Below are 22,846 nucleotides of genomic sequence, written 5' to 3' on the forward strand. Positions count from 1 at the left end.
AATAATGACATAAAGACAATAGTTATAAACCAGGTATGACCTACAAAAAGTAGGGAATATGGTCACTTTGCTAAGTGAAATGTTAAGATTGGATGGAAATCCTGGTTCTGCCATTCACAAATTTTGTGCTCTCTCTGATTTAAGATTCTTTATAAAATGGAATGATCCAGCTTCTTCCCAGTTCTTATTTATCTTATTGCATTCCCCTTCACATGTTTTTTTAAATTCTGTCAATACTAGGCTATTTTTACTTCTGTAACATTCACTATTGGTTTAAATATCAGTGTGTCTTTCCTCATAGTGGTTTATTTGCCTTTTTGCATTACTTGAGCAGCTACCAAGCTCTCAAGATACAATTTGAATAAGTGTCATATCTTCCAGGAAACCTTTGAACCTTTGTGATATTTTTCTCTGATTCTTTTTTAAAATTTTGCTTTGATAATTTTTTCTATTGGTGCATTATAATTATACATAATAGTAGGATTTATTGTTGCATATTTGTACTAGCACACAATATAACAATATAATTCAGTCAATTTTACTCCCCATCTTGTCTGATTCTTCATCATCTCTAATATGTCATTTATTTTCATTCTTCTTTACCACCTGCTTATGCACAAAATAGTACTAATTCATTCCTGTTGACCTGAGCAAGCCCAGATCAGTTTACTCTGAAAATTTGAAGGTGATTAGTATATTTTTTACTTCTGTTGGAGATAAATTGACACTGTGTAATATTTATGGAAAAATATATATCTTAATTTAACGGTGAAAATATTATGTTTCCTATTCTAGTATCTGGTCTGTAGCCAAACAGAATACAAGTAAATAGAATACTTGTAGCTTCTCATATTCTAGCTCACTTACCTTTTCATCAAAATAATTATCATCAAGCCCTCCCTACTCCTTTAAAAAAAAAAAAAGGTTAAAGTATTAGGGAAAACTTAAAGTAGAGATTGTTGAATGAAAGACAAATAAATGAGGTTAGTTTAGGGAGTCTGATGTCTGATGTTATGCTCAGCATATGCATTGTTCTAACAAATGCTGTCTTGAGTTTTTTAAATATTTTTATTAGTTGTTGATGATTTTTTTTTCTTATTTGTATGTGGTGCTGAGAATCAAACCTAGGGGGTCACAAATACTAGACAGGCACTGTACTGCTGAGCCATAACCCTAGCCCCGTGACTTGAGTTTTTTATGCTTAGGATTATTTTTACTTTGGATTTACTTTAGGATTATTTTTATTTTGCTTAAAATTATTATTATGTTGTTTAACACATTTTTTAAATCATGCAGTTAGTAAATTGTTAAGCACCTACTCTCTATCAAGTCAGATATTGAAATGTATGCATTAATATCATTTTCCCCACTGCTTTGGTATGCTAAATCAGCAGTTTAATGGGCTGAATAGTGTGACCCAAAAACTGTCTTGAAACTGGAATCCCTAGCATCTTGGAATATGACTGTATTTGGAAGATGAGGACCTATAAAGAGAAAATTAAATTAAAATAAGGCTGTTAGAGTACTAACTGAATCTAATTAGTGTTGTTATAAGAAGAAATTTGGGCACAGAGACACTAGGGTCCTTCATATAAAAGAAAAAAGACTGTATGTGAGGAAACAGCTGAAAGATAGCCATCTACCAGAAACTAGACTTACTCACACCTTAATCTTGGTCTTTTAGTCTTTAGAACCCTGATAAAATTAATTTATATTGTTTAAGTCACTAAGCCTATTGTTATGGTAGCCCTAGCAAACAAGAATAGGCAATATAATATTCTCACTGTTACAGTATATTTTTCCATAAATATTACAGTATCAATGGTCATTGTCCATAATTTTTTAGAAATAAAATTATATAGTATGACTTTAGACACATAGGTTGAGTATTCCTGATTTAAAAAATTCCAAAATATAAAATGCTCCAAACCCCCAAATTTTTGAGTGCTAACATAGCAGTCAAAAACTTCTGAATGATTTTGGAGCATTTTAGATTTGGGATTTTTGGACTAAAGATGCTCAGCTGGTAAGCGTCTACAGATATTCCAAAGTTAAAAGTAAATCTCAAATCAGAAACACTTGTAAAAAAAAAAAAATTCTAGTTCCAGTCAATCCAGAAATCCAGATAAGGGCTACTAAACCTACACTAGAAATGGCAAATGATTATGCAACCAAATAAAATATGTATACAATTTTTTTTTCCCCACGGTACTGGGGATTGAACCTAGGACACTCTACCACTGAAGTACATACCCAGTCCTTTTTATTTTTTATTTTGAGACAGGTTCTTGTTAAGTTACCCAGGTTGCTCTCCAACTTGATCCTGCCTCAGTTTCCCAAGTCAGTGGGATTGTAGACATACATCACCATGCCAGGCTATGTATATAATTTATTGTTCCAGTCTCTTACTGTCAGTTAGTTACATCTGTCTAGTCATAAGTTAACTAAATTATAAACTTAAATTATTATGTTCAAAGCATTAAAAACCAAGTCCTAGGGCTAAAGAAAAAAATCACATGAATGTAGAGGAGTTGTACAATGACAACATTTTATTTTCATTCCTTTTAGTTTGTTATATATAATTTTCACAAAAGAAACTTTTCATGTCTACTATTTGGTTACCCCCTAGTATGGTTCTTAATGGGAAAAATGGCTGTATGTTTTTTGTTCCCTATATGTACTAATTTTTTAAATAATGAGTTCGCTCACTTAGCTACCTTCCCTTCAGCAGGGACTAAATTATTTTTTTTCCCCAATTTAAGTAATACTAGGAGTCCTGCATTGGTATGTATTTGATCTATTTCAGTCCATTCTGATTATCCTTACTGAGAGGAAATTGTACAATCTTTGGTCATTAAGAGTTTCTTCAGGGGCTGGGTTTGTGGCTCAGTGGTAGAATGCTTGACTGGCCTGTGTGAGACACTGGGTTCAATCCCCAGCACCACATAAAAATAAACAAATAAAATGAAGGTATTGTGTCTATCTACAAGTGTGTGTGTGTGTGTGTGTGTGTGTGTGTGTGTGTGTGTGTGTGTGTGTGTGTATCTTAGGTTGGCTTCTAAGTCATTGGGACATGACCTGATAAGGTGGTCTTTAAACGCTTCCTTACTATCTGTTATTATAAGATGTTCCAGATTCATCTTGTACATTTTCTGTCCAAGGTTTGGATAATGCAGTTCTCCAAGGAGAATAGCAAGGAGCCCCGTTATTTGTAATAGTTGCTAAGAGTCTCAGTGCTAAGAGTTGGTCATTGTTTCTACTTCAGAATTAGCATCAGATTGTTTTTCTTTAACCTTTCTATCTTGTCATTATTTCTTTTCTTCCTCACTTCATTGACAGAAACAATAGGATTAAAATAATACATAATTACTCATTTGCTTTATCAATTGTTACACATATATTAAACAGTATACCACTACCATCACTAATAATAATATGATTACTAAAAGCATTTTGAGGTTTTATGTGTTTATTTCACTTGAAGTAGTTCTTTTATATTATGCTAGGCATAGACATACCATTAGGTTCACTTTTTAGTTTTTAAAATTTAATGTTGTTTTGTAACTTATATAAAACACTAGGTTCCAATATCAATAGCCGATCTACTACCCTGTTTCTTCCCAAACCTTAATAGATAACCCATTTTTAAAAAATATTTTTTTAGTTGTCAGTGGACTTTATTTTGTTTGTGTAGTGCTGAGAATTGAACCCAGTGCCTATCACTGAGCCACAGTCCCAGCCCTAATAGGTACCCATTTTAAATAATTAAATATTCTATTCCATTTTGCTTTTTTATTGTAAGTATTATTATTTGAAATACAAAGTGATAGAATATCACTACTTTGCTCTTTTTTACTTAGTCTTAAGATCACCATATACTGGATGATAGAGATACTCATTATTTTTTTTTATGTGTTTTACTCTGTTGTCTTTTATGTTGTATTTAGTCTATCCCTCTTAATTAACCAATAAATGCTGTTTAATTGAATGACTGCAGTTTTAGTCTTGAGTCTTCCCCTCCTCCCCCATTTTGTTTTGTACTCTTGGAAATTATAGACATTTTTGTTTATTTGAAAAGTATTTTTCATTTTAATAAGGAAACTGAAATAATTTAATTATATTTTTGATATGGAAATGATTATTATTCTGATATAATCCTTGTGTTTTAGTTTATCACATTTCTTTTTTTTTTAACCTTCCACTATGAATATTTAAGGAATGCTTTTATCTTTAGTGACTTTAATATTGCCATAAAATATTCCAATATAGGAAGAAAATTAGCTCTGTATTAGACTAACATTATATGGTTTCATAAGTATTAAATATAATATCAGCACATTTAATACATTTTTCTTCCTATTTGGAGTAATTTTAATACTGTTGAAGATTTCTTAGTCTATAGGATTACATTCAGTGACATTTTCATGGTTTTTATCCATAGCATAGAAAAAACTTGACTAGCTTTGTCACTTGATCATTAGAACTAAGTTATTTAAGATTATGATAACTTTAAAATATTTGTGGTGGCTTTTTTATGACTTGGCTTTTCTTCATTATAACCTTCATTATGTAAATATCCAACAGAATCCTCAAAGATTGGCTCAAGCTTTAAAATATGTTCAGTATCTATTTTTCATTACCTCTTTTTTTATTTCTCATTGATTCTGGGTACTGTTGTCACTAGAATTATTATCACTGATCTTAAGCATAATTGTCAACTTCCCTCCATCTGTTTTTTGACTTTGATTTTTTAAAAATAAAGCTAGATACACACATTTTTATTCAAAGGTTTTCAATGGTTTTATACTGTGTTCAGGGTAAAAACCAGAGTTCGAAGACCTACAGGGTATGGTTTTCTCTTAGTCACCTGACTTTCTTGCTCTGTATTCTTTTCTTTAAGTTCACATCTGCCTCCACACTGGTCCCTTGCTGAGGCATCTCATGGTCTTTGCACCTGCCGATTCCTCCATCTGAAATTCAATAATCTTTTTGATGCTTTTCACAATCGAAATTTGAAAGGAAGTATAATCCTGCATGAAACATTGTAATATAGTGGTTAAGAGCTAAGATTCAGGAATGAGACAGCTTTGTAAAGGGATTACTGTTAATTTGGGGCAGATGACTAGCTTCTCGAGCCTTTGTTTCTTCATTAGTATATTAATACTTGTTCTTCATAAGATTATTGTTATATGAGATATTGTGCTAAGACAATTGTTACAATACATGGCACATATCTATAGAGTGAATGTTAGTTAAATTAACAGTAATTGTTCAGTAATTTTTGGTCACCAATTTTTAGTGAAAAGACATACTTTTGGTTTCTCTGAATTATTTAGCAAAGAAAACTATCAACTTATTTTTTGATTTTTAGGGAAAACTTACCTAGATAAGAGGATCAGGGGAGAATGAAGTAGTCATTTGCCATATGTAAATTGGTACTTGAGAGAATAAGTAGACTAGCAGATATATGACAACACTAAGGAATAAGTGATTAGTTTTGTTTAGGGCATTTAAAAAGAGAGTAAAGGGAGCAACATTATCTATGATGAGCAGTTTTTGCCTCTAGGAGTTGGGAGCTAACTGCCTGAGGAAAGTCGTCTTATTGATGAATAATGTGTGACAAAGCCCTTTGACTGGCCTTTACTATATGGATTAATATTTACTGCTTTTGCGGGGAATGGGGGTAAAACCAATTAACTGATAACTCTGCAGCAAATAGGTTACTTCTAGTAATAGCACTCACTTCTTCATCCATTAGTAGAGTTGCAAACCTGCCAAAAGCTTTCAATTTTTAAAGCCTGATAACATTATATAATTTAACTGGGTAACCCCAAACTAATGAAACATACCAAAAAAAAAAAAAAAAACTTTTGCTATGATAACCAAGTTGCATAGTTTGGAAAGACTGAAAGTATAATTGCTGTTTAATTATATGTGGTTGAGACAACTTAAAAGATTGAAAGAAAAAAGTCTAGAAAGATTGTCTGCCTATTCAGATTGCTTGTTAACTTCAAGTTTATGCTTCACTTTAGAGATGCTTTGAAGTTTTAGATAAGGTTTCATGGATATGGTTTATGTAAGAAAGGCAACATGAATTTATAGTCAGTAGAGACATTATCCAAAGGTCTGCCCTTTACTTAAGGATGGGTAAACTATCATACATTATATCTTTTATTTTGAAGTAAATATTATTTACATACATGTATTATGTTTTATGATTCCCTATTTTAATTAGATTTTTGGTTAACCAAGCAAAAACTGTTCCAGATTGCATTGAATAAAAGGGCTTCTTTGGGGGCTTAGTTTTTTCAGGGAGGAAACATTAATGGAATATAGAGTAGCAGATAGAGCCTGCAGGGATTTTCATGCCATGCTAAATTTCTTTCAGTGGTAATTCTTTTTTTAATTTTATTTTTATTAATTGTAGATGGACACAATACCTTTATTTTATTTTATTTTTTTATGTGGTGCTGAGGATAGAACCCAGTGCTTCACAACCCCAGTCCTGGTAATTCATTTTTAAGGAAGTGATGACTTTGAGTCTGTTTTTTGGGAAACTCTCCTTAGAAAAGTGGGACAAGAGAACTAAAGCAGTGTCAGTGAGATAAGAAGTGGAGATCATAAAGAAGTTTGAAGAATAAAATTAAGAAAGCTTGGAGTGATTCACTGAATTTAAGGTATTAAGGCAAACAGAAAAATCAGAGGTGGTGGTGATGATGATAATGTGCTTACTGTGTGCTTTTTTTTTTTTTCAGTTCTCTAATTCTTTTAGTCATTCTAACGTTCATATGAACATGTACTTGATACTACCCTACAGTTCCTATACACAATTCCAAACTTCTAAAACTCTGAATATTTAAAAATTAAATCACAAGTACGTTTAGCATAGATTCAGTGGCCAACAAATAATCATGACCAGAAGTGGTAGTCTTTATTTGTCCTATAAAATTGTAAATTTATATTTTATGGAAATATTGGTGTGTTTAGTTATGGAGTGCTGCCTCAATATCTGGTGATGGTGTAACATAATCCATAGTATTATTTTTTTGAAATATGAAAAGTTTTAAAATTTGGGTTTGGATGAGGGGTGATAGACTTATATTAATAATTGTTACTTTATGGGTGAGAAAACTGAGTCATAGAAAGAAATTTTACTCATTAAGTGGCAATGTTAGGATTTGAACCAAAGTAGTCTAATTTTTCAAGTCTGCGTTCTTAGCCACTATAGTATGCTTGCCTCCCTTTTTTATCCTTTGTAATTAGGAAAATGATGCTGTTAAATTAATTTTTCCTTTTTTTTTTTTTTTGGTACGAAGGATTGAATTCAGGGGCACTCAACCACTGAGCCACATCCCAAGCCCCCCCCCTTTTTTGTATTTTATTTAGAGACAGGGTCTCACTGAGTTGCTTAGTATCTTGTGTTGCTGAGACTGGCTTTGAACTCTCAGTCCTCCTGCCTTAGCCTCCCACTCCACTGGGATTATAGGCACACCAGCATGTGTGGCAAACTACTTTATTAAGGGATCTAAAGAACAGTATTTGGGAAAGCAGAAGAGGAAGCAATGTACTTGAAAGTAGATTTAAATTGTTGAATTTCTGATAATAGTGGGAAAGATGTAATAGGAAGCCAGAAATATTTTTGGATGTATTAAAAAAAGTACACACTGCCAGGTGCAGTGGTACATACCTGTAATTCCAGCGCTTTGGGAGGCTGAAGCAGAAGGATCAAAGATTCAAAGCCAGCCTCAACTTGGTCACACCCTGCCTCAAAATAAAATATAAAAAAAGTGCTGGGGATGTTGCTCAGTGATTAAGTGTTCCTGGATTCAATCCCTGGTACCCCCCCACCCCAAGTACAAAATGAATTTCATCAAATTGAAGATGTCTGTATTGTAACACAGTGTGTCAATTACCAGTTTTAAATGTTAAAAATTAAATTTTAGACAGTTTTAATTTTTATCTCATAGAGTTTTTTTTCCCATAAAGTATTATTCTGTTTTAGAGTGTTGTTGATGCAATATTCCATTATTATTTTGGGGTTTTCTTCTAAGTCACTGATATATTCTGCAAGGTTTGATTTTTGGTGCTTTCTGGATTGTAACAGAAAATGTCAACAAGAAGTATTCAAACAAAACCTAGGAAGACATTTTAAATAGCAGTTAAGTCTAACAAACATGATTCCAATCGTACTTTATTTATTTATTTGGTACTGGGAATTGTCCTGGGGTACTCTACCACTGAACTCCACCCTAAACCTTTTTTACTTTTTGTTTTGAGATGGTCTTGATAAGTTGTCCAGCTGGCCTTGAACTTGGGTACCACAGGTGAAAACACTATGAATAATTGTGAATGATATATGTGGATGGTAATGACAGTCATGTCATGTCTGGCCAGTGTTGATTGTAAGACATCATTGATTTTAGAGTATTTCAGTAATATTAAGATGTGGAGGAAATGTTCATATTCGGATTATTAAAGGATGAGTAGGGTTTTTGCTTCTGAGAATTGAAAACTTCAGTAATAAGGTAGGATGGTGTTACATCTAAGTGATTTTTAACAGATATGCATTTTTCAAAAGTTAGTAGGTGAACAGAGAAGTTATATCTTCTGCTCTGGGAAGGAATTGAGGGAAATAGAAAATGCTGAAGACAGAATCTTGAATACTGCTCTGCGAAAAGAATTTAAATACTTCCTCACTTTCTAAAGTTTTTATGAATAACAATCTAGGTACCCAGTTCAACAAATTAACTAATTTCTTTCAGAAGTGTTAGCTTGGTCTTTGGTATTGATGTGATTAATCATGGTGTAATTGTGGAACCATGATTTTAAGATATCAGAAATTGAGCAGAGTATTTGCAAGAAATCAGGAGATTAGACTAATAACATTATTTATGTTCAAAAATAGTAATTCTACCATACTTTTTTTAAAAAAATGTGTTCTAATTAGTTATCATGACAATAGAATGTCTTTTGGCACGTTGTACACAAATGGAGCACAGTTTCTCCTTCCTCTGACTGAATATGGTGCAGAATTACACCGATAGTGTAATCATACATGTATGTAGGGTAATAATGTCTGTCTCATTCCACCCTTATTCCCATCCACACCCTGCCTCCCCTCCACTCACTCCCTCTGCACAATCCAGAGTTCCTTAAATTGGAATATATAAAACAGGTTAAAATTGAATGTTATAAATGATTCAGTTTCTTAACAACCAAAAATGTGACAGAGTGTTTTTGCTTCCAAGAAGATAGAATAGATATGCTCTTTCCCCCACTCTTTCCACTAAGTGCAACAAAAATGCTCACCAGGCTGTAATGAAGTGCCTTAGTGCCTTTATTGCAATGGTGTCAAATTAGGTCAGGTACAGAGTCAGGGTTGCATCCTCTTAACAAGCCCTTTTTCCACCTGCAGTGTCAGTGGAGGAAGACCATTTGGGAAGCCCAAACTTCTGGCTTTTCTCAAAAATAAAATTTTAATTTGATCTGCAGGAAGTTTGATTTCAGGGACAAATTGTTTAATCAGTCCTGTTTTACACTGTGGTATAGAAAACCCAAAATGAAATGAGAAAGAGCATTCACATTAAAGACACAAGATTATTTACATTTATTTTTTTTATTTTTGTTGCCTGGAGATTTGCAAAGGAAATAGCATTTATTTCTGAAGATAATAGTGTAAGTGTTCTCTTAACCCATCTTTGATAAGTTCCTGGTGCTTAGGTTTCAAAATTCCTTCTCCTAGGGTGGCTTTGAATAATTCATTTGGATTTTCAAGAAACAAATATAGTGCTATTTTACTAATGTTCTGATTCTTAAAAAGTTAAAATAACTTGATACTAGTTTTCCTACAGTAAATAAGAGAACAAATCATAGGTTTCAATTCTGAAATTTCTTTCTCTATTCACTGTTTTCATTATCCTCCCCTCCCCCTGCCTTTTTTTCCTTTTCCTTGGTGCTAGGGATCAAACTCAGAGCCTCACATATACTAGGCATTCTAACACCCAGCTGCAAAGCAGAGTTTATATTAAGATATCATTTTTTAAGTGAAGTTCTTTTCTTAAATAATTCCTTCTGTGGTTTAGTTTTTGACAAAATTCAGAAGATAATAAATACTATTTCTTCTAAATTCAGTGTACCACATTCAAGTTGCATCCAGTAGCTTTGCTAACAACTTATATCCTTTGTTAGATTATTCAAATATTTAAATAGTTTTAAAAAAAATTTCATTTGGTTCATGTCCTAATTTTGAGGCATATTTGTTGATCCAAAATTATTTATAAAATCAGAGTTGCCCAATTAGTATAAAAGTCTCAGTCTTGCAGTTTACTAGGTTTTCATTTTTTCAGTTAAGAATTTTATCCTATATTTGTTGGCATTTCCTGTGATGACTTCCTTGGTATTGTTTAAGGAGCTAGTCACCATTGTTAGGAAAATACAACTCTGATTTTCTTTACCCTGAAGCACTCAGTAGAGTTGTCATTCTGATTACAGCTCAATCTTCTTTCTGACTTCTTTCAGTTTGAGGCTCCTTTGCAAAGTCTGGGTTTTTTGCTACTGTTATTATTGTTGTTGTTTCCTTAAAATAACTATCTCACATTTTTCCTAACTAGCAGTCAGCACAGACTGCTTCTATTTCCCCAGTTTTTGTTGTTCTGAAAGAAATCCGGCCATCTCTTTTCAGGATGTTTAGGGTCCCTCAGAGTGAATTTCTAGTATTCTGTGTAGTCTGTTTGCATAAACTAATAATCTCCCCTTATTTTAAACATTGCTTTATTTTAATTATAACCTTACCACATTTAAATTCACATAGTCCTAGAATTTTTATAAATTTGTGTTCAAATGTTTAAGTTAATGGTTGTCACATAAGTATCAGGTCTCAGAGGTGGGAGCTAAATTCAAAATCTGCAGGGTATAAAGGTTTCTGCTTTTTTTATGTAACCAACCGTTGAATGGATTTTGGAGATTAGTCATGGTAGATGAGAATTAATGCCATGGTGTTTCATTTTTTAAAAAATATTTATTTACTTTTTAGTTGTAGTTGCACACAATACCTCTATTTATATGTGGTGCTGAGGATCAAACCCAGGGCCTCGAACATGCTAGGCGAGTGCTCTACCACTGAACCACAACCCCAGCCTTCATTTTTTTTTAAGAGAGAGAAAGAGAGAATTTTTTAATATTTATTTACTTTTTTAGTTTTCGGTGGACACAACATCTTTATTTTTATGTGGTGCTGAGGATTGAACCCAGCGCCCCACGCATGCCAGGCGAGCGCGCTACTGCTTGAACCACATCCCCAGCTTGATATGTCTTTTTTTTTAATACTTAAATTTGTAAATAATAGTTGTAGGAGAGGTTTTGAATTGTATGCATGCATGCAGGAATGCATACATACCAGTGCTTTTGGCTCAGGAAGTGTTCCCAGCCGTGTTTCTTGCCAGCAGTTTTAGAAATTCACTGTTCACTGTTTTTAGTTTCTCTTAACATCTTCCAGTTTGCAATAAATTTTGAATTTGCCATTGCTTGGACCTGATATTTCCTTGAAACTGTGCTTCATATAGTTTCCTCTGCTTCAAACACTGCAGCTACTCTGAGGTATTCCTTTTATTCTCAGTCTTTATGACTTTTGGATGATTTTTAATATCTAGTCAGAAAAAAATTTTATGTAAATATTCTTAATTGTTTGATTGGAATTTTGCCTAGTGTATAATTACATATTTTCTTGAATCATAGCACAGTTTCTTATTCCACTTAAATCTTATTCCACTTAAATCTGCTTCAGACTCATTTATTTGTATTACTTAAGAAAATGTTCTGTTTTACTTTTATATTTTTTAAAACCGTGGAAACAAAATTTTGCCCCAGTTTAAGTATAGCCTGGGTCAGTAAGACGTCCTGTGTGGATCATAAAATTGTTTACAATATATTAAGTGTAAAATGCCAGGTTACAAGATGATGTTGTAACTGTTTTTGTAGACTGATTCACATTTACAGAATAAGTTTATTACAGAAAATGAAATAGAATTTTCCCTTATCAACACTTTGTTGTATCAGAAATGATACAAATCTTTTCAACCTGCCTTGTAGAGATAACTTATCACTGTTAACAATATGGTGTATATTCTTTCATTCTTCTCTCTCTCTCTCTCTCTCTGTTGTGCATGTATATGTACAATAAACAGAAACATTGATCTGTTCCTTCACTTACTCTCAGGAAGATAACCTGGGTCCCGAAGTGCATACACTTCATGTCACAGAGCTTTGGTGCTTTTTGTTCTTTCTTATCTAGAGCATACTGTTCCTCTGTTCTGTTTTTTTATCAATACCTACACATTCATCAGATAAGCCTTTCCTGAGTTCACTAAATCAATTTTTCCTGTTACATACAGGTTGAGCATTTTTAACCTGAAAATCCAAAATCCAGAATGCTCCAAAATCTGAAACTTTTTGAGCTCTGACATGATGCCACAGGTGGAAAATTCCATACCTGACTTCATGTGACAGATCACAGTCAAAATGCAGTAAATAAAAATAAAAATATCAATAACAATAAAAATATCATATAAAATTACCTTCAGGCTGTGGGTATAAGGTAAGGTGTATATGAAACATGAATGAATTTTTTGTTTAGACTTGTGTCCCATCCTGGGATATCTCATTATCTATATGCAAATATTCTAAAATATGAAAGCCAGGAAACACTTTTATTCCCAAGCATTTCAGATACCTATACATATTCCCAGATGTCACATAATTCTTTTTCATAGTATTTGTTACAACTTTACATTTACTTATGTCATTAACTCTCTTATTAGATTTTTTAGCTTTTTGAGAGGAAAGTCCATGTTTGTTTTTTGCTTACTATTGTATTCCTGGCATGTAAAATACTGAACTCTCTAAATATTTGTTAAATTAGTAAAAACATTATAAACACAGGCAAAAAATGTAAAGAAGCAGTTTACAAAAGGAGAAATACAGACGCCAGTAAATATACCCAGTATTTTCAGTCTTGTGTGTGATTGGGAAATAGAAATTAATGTCATCTCTACTGACTTGAACATTTTTATAGACTTAGACTGTCAAATGTCCATTTAAGAGCATGTTTTTTAAGAGGATAGTATTAAGTGAAAGTGTGTTCCAGCCATACTGCAGAATATTTTTCAGCAATAAAGAGGAAAGTCTTGCATTTTGGTTCATTTAGAGTAATCTTATTAATTTTTTTTGTTGTATAGAAATTACCATGTGTGTTTTGCACACATATTTCCATAGTAAAGGAACCAGAAAGACTTTTATTATACCGTTGATAGGGTTTATCATGGTAAGGTTTATCATGGTAAACCCTATCAACAGTATTGAACATGGTAGTAGAAAGAGAAACAAAAAGGAGTTCCCTCTCCCCCATCAAAAAAATAATAATAAATATTTAAGAGAGAGCTCAGTGGACTTATGATTGTTATTTTTTAAATTTTTTTTAAATATTTATTATTATTTTTTTTTTTAGTTGTAGTTGGACACAATATCTTTAATTGATTTTTATGTGGTGCTAAGGATCTAACCTAGGGCCTTGCACATGCTAGGCGAGTGCTCTACCACTGAGCCACAACCCCAGCTCTGTTATTTGTTTTTTGTTTTAACTATTGAGACTATATAGTTGGTTTAAAAAAAAATTAGGGATATCAAGAAAAGACCCATTCTTTATATGTGGGAGAAAAAAATCAGAGATACCAAAATCCTGGTCCAATTTAGATCCATAAGTAGTTCTAGGTTTGGAATTTATATAAATAAAACTTAATGACTCTGGAAGATGTGTACTTGACTCAGTGAAAGGGATTAATAACTTTTGGAAAATTTGAGGAATCTTGTAGGTACTTTCTTAGAATTATGTGTTGCATAAAATAAAATACAAAGTACAGTTGAAACCAATTATATTAGAATTCGTTTATCAAAATGCTAGAAAAACAATGCTTGTGGTGTAGTTATGTATCTGCTGCTTTAGTAACACACTATGATAACTACTAGGTCTAATAACTACTCTGAATTTCAGAATAAGGATGAGCAGAAACAATATTTAGTATTATCCTCATAAACTGAATTTTTAGATGAACTTTCCGAATTCTACTTATGGACACCGGTTAAGAACCTTTGCTTATGGGAATGAAACTGGGAGTGTAGATTTCAGGAAACCAGTACCTATAGAGATGGTAAAAAGTCTCAGTGGAGACAGTATGATCCTGTCTAAGATTTTCTAATTATTATTAAAAATTAACATTTTTATACTAGTACGGGAGTGTGTATGTTATAGGAAATTTAAGAAATCCAAATTTAAAAAAAAAAAAAACATTCTGTGGTAGTTATCTTAAAATTTAAATAATCAATATATTTTTTAATCCCTGCTTTCTACTCATTCTCTGATGGATGAACTTTCTTCATTTGATACATTTCATTTTTTTTTTCAGTATTTTTGCTTAACTAGTTTTGCTTTGATTTTACAGGTTTTTGATTGGTCAGGGAGCACATGTTGGTGCTGTCAACAGTGAAGGAGATACACCTTTAGATATTGCAGAGGAGGAAGCAATGGAAGAGCTACTTCAAAATGAAGTTAATCGGCAAGGTAATATTAAAAACAACAGGAAAAAAGATTCTTGGGCTGGGGATGTGGCTCAAGCGGTAGCGCGCTCGCCTGGCATGCGTGCGGCCTGGGTTCGATCCTCAGCACCACATACACACAAAGATGTTGTGTTCGCCGAGAACTAAAAAAATAAAGATCAAAAATTCTCTCTCTCTCTCTCTCTTTCTCTCTCTCCTCTCTCACTCTCTCTTTAAAAAAAAAAAAAGATTCTTAAAACTGTTCAGAACGAATGGATGCTGTGTTTTTCCTATAAAAGTGTTTGTTGACATTAAGGATGATCATATCATCAGCATACCAAACAACATTTACAGTATGATTCTGTTTAAAAAAATGAATATTCGATTCTTAGTTTTCTTTTTAATATTTTTAAAATTGAAAGAAGTATCAAAAGCAGCAAGAAGGCATAAAATTATATGGAAATAGAGGAATTTAAAAACAAATTAGAGCAGACAGAGGGAAAAGAAAGTGTGCAGAATGGGTGTGACACATTGTAAATTTAAATGGTCAAGAAGGCCTCTGTAGGTCAAGAAGGGGCATTTAAGTTGAGATCTGAGTGAATCCTTTGGATCTTGGCAGAATATTCCGGACAGATGAAGTAACAAGTATAAAATGAGGTGATACTGTTATATTCAAAGAAGCAGCAAGTACACTAACTAGCATGAATGTAGAAGGCAGAGCAAACTAAGTAGGAGGCAATATCACATATGGTCTTGTGAGTCATTTGGAGGACTTTGGGGGCAAAGTACTAATGTGATCTCATTTACTTTTTAGAAAGTACCCCTGGCTGTTGTCTTGGGAATAGACTGTAGGAAGGCAAGGTGAAAAGTCAAATAGGAAATATTTGGGATAATTCAGGCAAGATAAGATAGATTTAGACTTGAGAGGTTGTATATTAAGTGATGAGAAAAGATTGAATTATGGGTATATTTTTGAAGGTTTGGCCAAGAGAATATAGGGTGTGTAAGAAAATACATTTTTAGTCTGAGCAGTTGAATGGGTAAAGTGTCTATTTGAGTTGTGAAGATCGTCAGAAGAGTATGTTTTAGGGAAAGATCTGGAGTTAATCATTTAAGACATGTTAAGTTTGATTGCCTAGTAGGTATTCAAGCAGTTGAATATGTGTGTTTGAAGTGAAGTACAAGATTAAGATATAAATTTGGTAGATGTCTCTTTATAGGTGGAGAATGATTACTAGTGGTGCATTTTATTTTGTGAGTGATAAGTATTCTAAAATTATAAGTGATGATTGTACAATTCTGAAGATTTACTAAAAACCATTGACTTGTATAATGTACGCAAGTGCGCGTGTGTGTATTTAATACATATATTATACAGCAACTCCTCTTCTGGGTATATATCTAAAAGAGTTAAAAGCAAGTTCTTTTTTTGTAGGGGAGGGGGACTTGGGATCAAACTCAGGGGTACTCGACCACTGAGCCACATCCCCAGCCCTATTTTGTATTTTATTTAGAGACAAGGTCTCACTCGCTTTTTTGTTGAGGCTGGCTTTGAACTTGCAATCCTTCTGCCTCAGCCTCCTGAGCTGCTGGTATTACAGGCATGAGCCATTGCGCCCAGCAAAAGCAAGTTCTTGAAGAGATATTCGTATACCCGTGCTTATAGTAGTATGATTTACAAAAGCTCAAAGGTAGTAGTGATAGTAAGCCATTGACAGAGAAGTACGTAAACAAAATGTATATATACGTACACATTTCATTCAATGAAATACTATTTAGCCTTAAGAAGGAGGGGAAATTCCAACATGTTACAGTGTGAATGAACCTTGACAACATTATACTAAGCCAGTTACAAAAAGGTAAATACTATATGAATATACCCATATGCAGTACCTAGAATAGTTAAATTTGTAGAAAGTAGAATGATGGTTGCCAGGGGCTGGTAGGAGAAGTCAGTGGAGAGTTGTTTAATGGATGCAGAGTTTCAACTTTGCAAGATGAAGAGAGTTCCAGAGATTTCTTGCACAACTGTGTGAATATACTTAACAATTTTGGACTGTACACATAAATTGGTTAAAATGACCCATGTGTTCTTTGTGACTGACTGGGAAATGTGTGGCTTACTTCTACTACCTAGCATTGTTAGAAAATGTCTTATCATATACCCCTACCTAGATCAGGAAATGATCAAAATTCAAAGTAGGATTTCTTCTAATTCACATCCTTTCCTTCCATTATAAAGTTGAAAAATCACGAGTCAAACCATTATTAGTTAGGTTTTGTGTGTATGAGAAACATTGCAAATGAAAAATTGTCAGTAATACGCAGTTTGAATATATAATTTCTCTTAAATTTTAAGATACTCATTGTAAAATGATGAAAACATCTAACTTCTGTATTATGGTTGCCAGAGTGTCCTTTATGTGCACTTACATGATGAAACACTTGTTATCATATCATTGATGATTTGTATTAATCCTTTGTAAGAGCTATGATTTGTAAAATTATGTACATATTGTTAATTTTATCTATGAATTTTATTTTGGATAGAAAAGAAGCTATCAAGATATTTATTTTTAAAAGATAAACAGTACCTACAACATGGTCAAATTTCAAAATAAATATGCTTAGGGAAAGAAGCCAAATAAAATGAGTATATCCTGTATGATTACATGTTATAATATTCTTGAAATTGCCAGCTAACCTAGAGTGACAGTGATTTGCCTGGGAATGAGTGGGACAAGGAATGGCAGGAGGGGAATTAAAAGGGAAATAAAGAAACTTTGGGGGATACACTTTTTTATTTTTTAGCTTGATTATGATAATGGTTTCATAAGTATATGTGTATGTCAAAACTGTCCAAATTGTGAACCTTCATTGGCAACTATATCTCAAAGAAACAAAGTACAAGCCAAAAAATGGTTAAGATGATCAATTTTATCTTAATAAAATTAGTTTTATGCTGGGGATTGAACTCTGGGACACTTGACCACTGGGCCACATCCCTAGCCCTATTTTGTATTGTATTTGGTGACAGGGTCTCACTGAGTTGCTTAGTTGCCTTGCTTTTGCTGAGGCTGGCTTTGAACTTGCAATTCTCTTGCCTCAGCCTCCTGAGCCATTGGGATTAATGGTGTGTGCCACTGCTCCTGGCTATCTTTAAAATTTTTAAAAATCTATGTGTACATATAAAATTACTGTGTGTGATTTCCATTGCATTCCAATATATTTAGTATTATCAAAACTGAGCTTTACTAATGTAGATAAGCTTTACTTATGTAAATAAGCTTTACTTATTAGGACTAATAAGACCTAATAAGAAAGAATATGGGATCTGCCTTGAGAGGGTTGGCTCCTACCAAAGTATGGTTTATCAGGAAATAAATGCTAAAGATTAGAAAAGAATAGAAATTAGGCAAATCCCTTTAAAAAGACATTTTAATTCCTTGGATTGGGAAAATTTTAAAATGTCAACTGGTTTGTTGGGGAAAAAAAACTTAGACACTAAAGCTTAGAAAATATTTAAATAGCTAAAGTAGAACTGGGGCATTATAAAAACTGATTGAAGGTATCTAGCCCAGGAAAAACAGTGTACTTTAGACAACTGTTATAAACTGGAGACTAGATAAGCACACAGAAGAGCTTTTAAGAGCCATATTCTAGGAACATTTCCAAGTCAAGGTATTTTCTAGAATGGAAACTGAAAGAAGAGAGAGGTATAAAGTATAACAACCTAGAAAGAATAACTCAGTCTGCCTATCTTGCCCTATCAACATAATAGAAGCCAAAATTAATGCACAGAAAGCCAATAATTTTCTGTCAAACAATAATAATTCAAACAATGGTAAATCTTTTTATGCTGCTGTTTGTCTGATATAGTTAACATTTGTTGTGAATTACAAATGGCATGAAGTTGTTCTAAAAACTTCTTGCCTTTGATTTCCTTGTACATAACTGATTGATTCAGTGTTGATTAATTGTGCTAGCAAATGTTCTAAATGCTAGGTATTAACAAAGGAAAATAATAAGACCATTTTTGTTCTTAAGGATTTCACAGTATAGTGGAACTGGCAGATATTTAGAGAGATTGAAAATACAGTGTGTGCTATGTGGTAAAATATATAGGAACATGTACGAGAACAGAAAAAGCTATGACTAATTGCAATAGTTAGGACAGGTTCAGAGTGATGATATTTGGAGAGAGTTTGCTTGGCAAAGAAGAAAGCTGTTGGACAGAAAAGGTATGACACGTGCATTGGATATATAGCATATGTAAAGAATTCATTATAACTGGAATAGAGACAGAAAGTTGGGACAGGATTAATAGAAGGAGAGGCCTAAAAAGATAGGCTGGAACCAGATGGTGAAGGACATTTGTAGACGTTGGGATAGGTGAAGCAAAGATCTTTCATGAGGAAATTAATCTGATTGGATTTAGTCTTCAATAATAAAAGCAGACGGCAATTTGAAGGATGCAATAGAATGTGAGATTCATGGTGGTGCATATTCCTTGAAGAAAGCTCTTCAATTTGTCAGTGAAAGATAAGAGCCAAAACCTAGTGCATTTGAGATGGAAAAGAGTAGGACTGTCTTTAGGAACTGTGGAAAATTAGAACAGTGTGAAGAAGAAATGAATGTAAAGTTGAAGGAGGAATTAAGACCATCTCACTGATGTTTGCAGTCAAAGATGTAATGATTAGATGAGTTAATGTGGGAAAATGGAATAAGACAGAAACAGAACTAGGGAGTATGTGTTTGAAGACATATAGACATATTTGGTTTTCAGTAGCTAAAGGACATCGGGATGACAGCTTTTGGTGCATTATTGGAACATAGAAGATATCAAGATGAGAAATGTAAATCTAGAACAGTAGATGAAGGGAAATTTTGAGAACTAGTAGGTGAGGTGGTGCTAGGAATGAAAAGCCAGAGTAAATCCTTCTTATGTGCAGGCATTGATCAAAAAGGCTTTTCATGCATTGTCAAATGTTATCTTCACAGCAATTCTATTAGGTTTATACTATTACCTCCATTTTATAGGTGAGAAATTTGAGGCCTAGTAATTTGCCAGAGGTCACACAGGTTAGTTAGAAAGCGAGAGTTATATAGTTCTGTCCCAGTGTAACAGATATATTGAGCCCACACTCTGCCCCACTTTAAAACACTGCGTTTTATTAAGAATGTCTCCTAGAAAACACTTCATGATGTTCACTTTATACATAATGAGAATGCATGAATTTATATAGTATAATAGTTATAAAAAAACATATAAGGGAATCTCTAATAGATTTTAATAATTATAAAAAGCATAGTAAATACCTCTTCAGATTACCTTGCTAATAGATATATAATATCAGATTTATATTTTTAAGTTCTTTAATCATTCTTTTGACTGTATTATAGTATGTATGATCAGTAACTAGTTATGATTAAGAATATTGCCTTTGAAACTAGTAAAGACTAAATAGAAGCCAAAAGTATTTTTGATTTATATTTTAATATGATTTTCCTTATTTACCTAGGGTCAAAATCCATTTTTGATTCTTAACTGAACAAATTCCAGTATAATTTTATTTCTATTATCTAAGAGATTTGGCTACATTTCAGTGTAATACTCAGTGCTTTTAACTAATACTGACAGTTGTTAGTCTAATCACTTTATTATAGTTTCCCTTCATTATTTTTGTTTTTTAAATCCTTGCTGCAGTTATAGTTGGTGAATCAAGGACCAGTTAAATGTGTAAATGTTTTCTCTATTAAACCATAAAGCAAGACAAGAGAAGAATCATAGAATTTTAAAACTAGTAATAATAATCACACCTGTGCTGGGGTTATAGCTCAGTGGTAGAGTGCTTACCTAGCACTGTGAGGCACTGGGTTCAATCCTCAGCACCACATAAAACTAACTAAATAAAATAAAGTTATTTTAAAAAATAATCAACATATTAGTGTTTACTCCTGATTTAAACACTTTACAAAGGTTAGTTTTGTAGAACAACTTAATAGGGTAGGTACAGATATTACCCCCATCTTACAAGTGAAGAAACCAAAGCACAGCACAGATTGTGTCTTGCTCAAGATAATATAGCTTGTCAAGAGATTCAAGCACATCATACCAATATCCAAAGATGTAATGGTTTTAAGTTTTTGATGAAAGGAGCAGGTCTGTTTTTCAATCATCTTTTTCTTTTCTTTTTTTCTTTTTTTTTTTTTTGGTTGTTGTTTGTTTTGTTTTTGTTTTTTGTTGTTTTATTTTGTTTTATGGTACCAGGAATTGAACCCAGGGACACTTACCTACTGAGCCACATCCCTAAACCTTTTTTTTTTTTTTTTTTTTTAATTTTGAGATAGAGTCTCACTAAGTTCACAAAGTTCTGAGGCTGGCTTTGAACTTGTGATCCTCCTGCCTGGCTTTCTGAGCTTCAAATTACAAGAATGTGCCATCACACCCAGTTGTGTTTTTAAAACATTTTTTGGAAGAACAAAGTGAAGGACTTTTCTAATTTTCTTCAACATGTAGAATATCCCTTTATATATAATTTAACTTTAAACTTGAGTTGTTTTATATATATATATATATATATACTTTTATGATTACACAGAGATACACATATATACATAGTGTCTGTCTGTCTCATGATTTGTGGCCAAAAGAAGTGATTTCTTTGTAATTAGATAAAGATAGCATAAAGTTAGATGAATATAGAAGTAGGTATTTTTTAATTTCAAGTAGAGGAAACGTAAAATAGCAAATGTAAGTCACAGTGTTTAAGATTGTGAAGATAATAGAGATAAAATAATAAAGAGGTAATGTTTTAAAAGACAGCAAAAGAATAAAGAGTAAGAATCTAAGAAATTTGCTAAAAATATTGTTATTAGTGTATTCTAATTATAGCTTTACAGTATGGTTAACATTAGACAGCATCTTAAGTATACTGATTATCTTCTGATAAGAAATTTTTGATAGGTAAAATAACTATTATAATAGTGGTAACTTTTTTACAAAAGTTAAAATAGTTTGTGGTCATTATTTATGGATAGTTTATATAGTTGACTGTTTGTAAGTCTATTGTAAAGACGACTGGAAAGTCTTATTGTAAGTTTCTTTCAGATATGGTAGTGAGAAATTCAGTCTCTAGTTTGAAGAGGCTTTTCCCATAATTGCATAACCTTGGGGTTTTAAAAATATTTTTGAATTGTTGTATACTTTTTAAAAGTTGAGCTTCAATTAAGTATTGAACAAGTTTAGTTGTCTTGAAAAAGCTTGGTAATGTGCTAAGCAAGCAAAAGTAAGGCTGTGAGTCAGGTAAAGGATAATAGCTTACCCAGTAGCACAGAGGTTGTGCTTACTAACCTGTGTGGAGATCTGGATTGTTAGAAAATGGAGTGGTGTAAGAAGACGGCGACTAGAAATGAAGTTAAAAATGCATTAAGATCGCATCATTAAGACCAAGTTTTTCTGCTACATTTGAGCTATGTCTCATAAGTGGTAAGCAGCCATTATGACACTTTCTATGTAGAGAAGTATTTTGTTTTTTTCCATCTGGCGGCAGTGAGGGGAATGAATTGGGAACCACTGAAGCTGAGTAAAGGTTTGTGAGATTTAGGTGTGAGGTGTGAGATGTGAACAGAGATATAGTGACAGGAGCCATCTAGAACAGTCTAGAAGATGGCAACTCAAAATCTTGTAACTAAATGGAGATTGAGAATAAGATAAAGGGAGGCATTCAAAAGACCCTCAGGTTTCTGGGTAAATGGTGGTACCTAGTATAAGAAATATAAGCAGTAAGCAGAATAGTTAGGAAAATCAAATTAAGATTTTAGCTTAGCATTTAAGCTCATAGTATATTATCTTAATATATTATTCTTTTAGTGTCTTGTTCTGTTCTCCAGGCTCAGATATCCAACTAATTACTTAATTTCTCTGACTAGATTTCAATTAGACATCTCAACCTTCACATTTATGAAATTTGAAATTTTAGTTTTTCCAGTTGCATGGGCCAAATACCTGATTGATCGTCTACTTCTCTCTTTCTCCTATATACAAATTAATATCTATATCCAACAACAAATTCTTTTGTTATGCCTTGAAGAATTCAGAATCTAACCAATTCACTTGTCTTCACTACTTCACTGCAGTTCAAGTTACCATCATCATTTGCTTAGATTGTTTCAGTGGGCTCCAAATTGATATCTCAGTTTTATATCTTAACTATCCAGCATAAGTGATCATCCTAAATTAACTCAGATTGTATCACTT

The 22,846-nt window shown here is 32.8% G+C and overlaps 1 protein-coding gene across 4 annotated transcripts in view; it reads left to right on the forward strand.

Moving 5' to 3' along the window:
* Ppp1r12a (protein phosphatase 1 regulatory subunit 12A) overlaps positions 1-22,846 on the forward strand; it is a 134,722-nt gene that overhangs the window by 48,951 nt on the left and 62,925 nt on the right. For all 4 annotated transcript variants that reach the window (XM_040280275.2, XM_013364115.4, XM_013364118.4 and 1 more), the window contains exon 3: positions 14,493-14,611. In XM_040280275.2, coding sequence (XP_040136209.2) covers positions 14,493-14,611 — 119 coding nt within the window. The remainder of the gene's footprint in view (positions 1-14,492; positions 14,612-22,846) is intronic.

This window comes from Ictidomys tridecemlineatus, chromosome 6, assembly GCF_052094955.1.
Source record: "Ictidomys tridecemlineatus isolate mIctTri1 chromosome 6, mIctTri1.hap1, whole genome shotgun sequence".
In the NCBI taxonomy this organism is placed as follows: Eukaryota; Metazoa; Chordata; class Mammalia; order Rodentia; family Sciuridae; genus Ictidomys; species Ictidomys tridecemlineatus.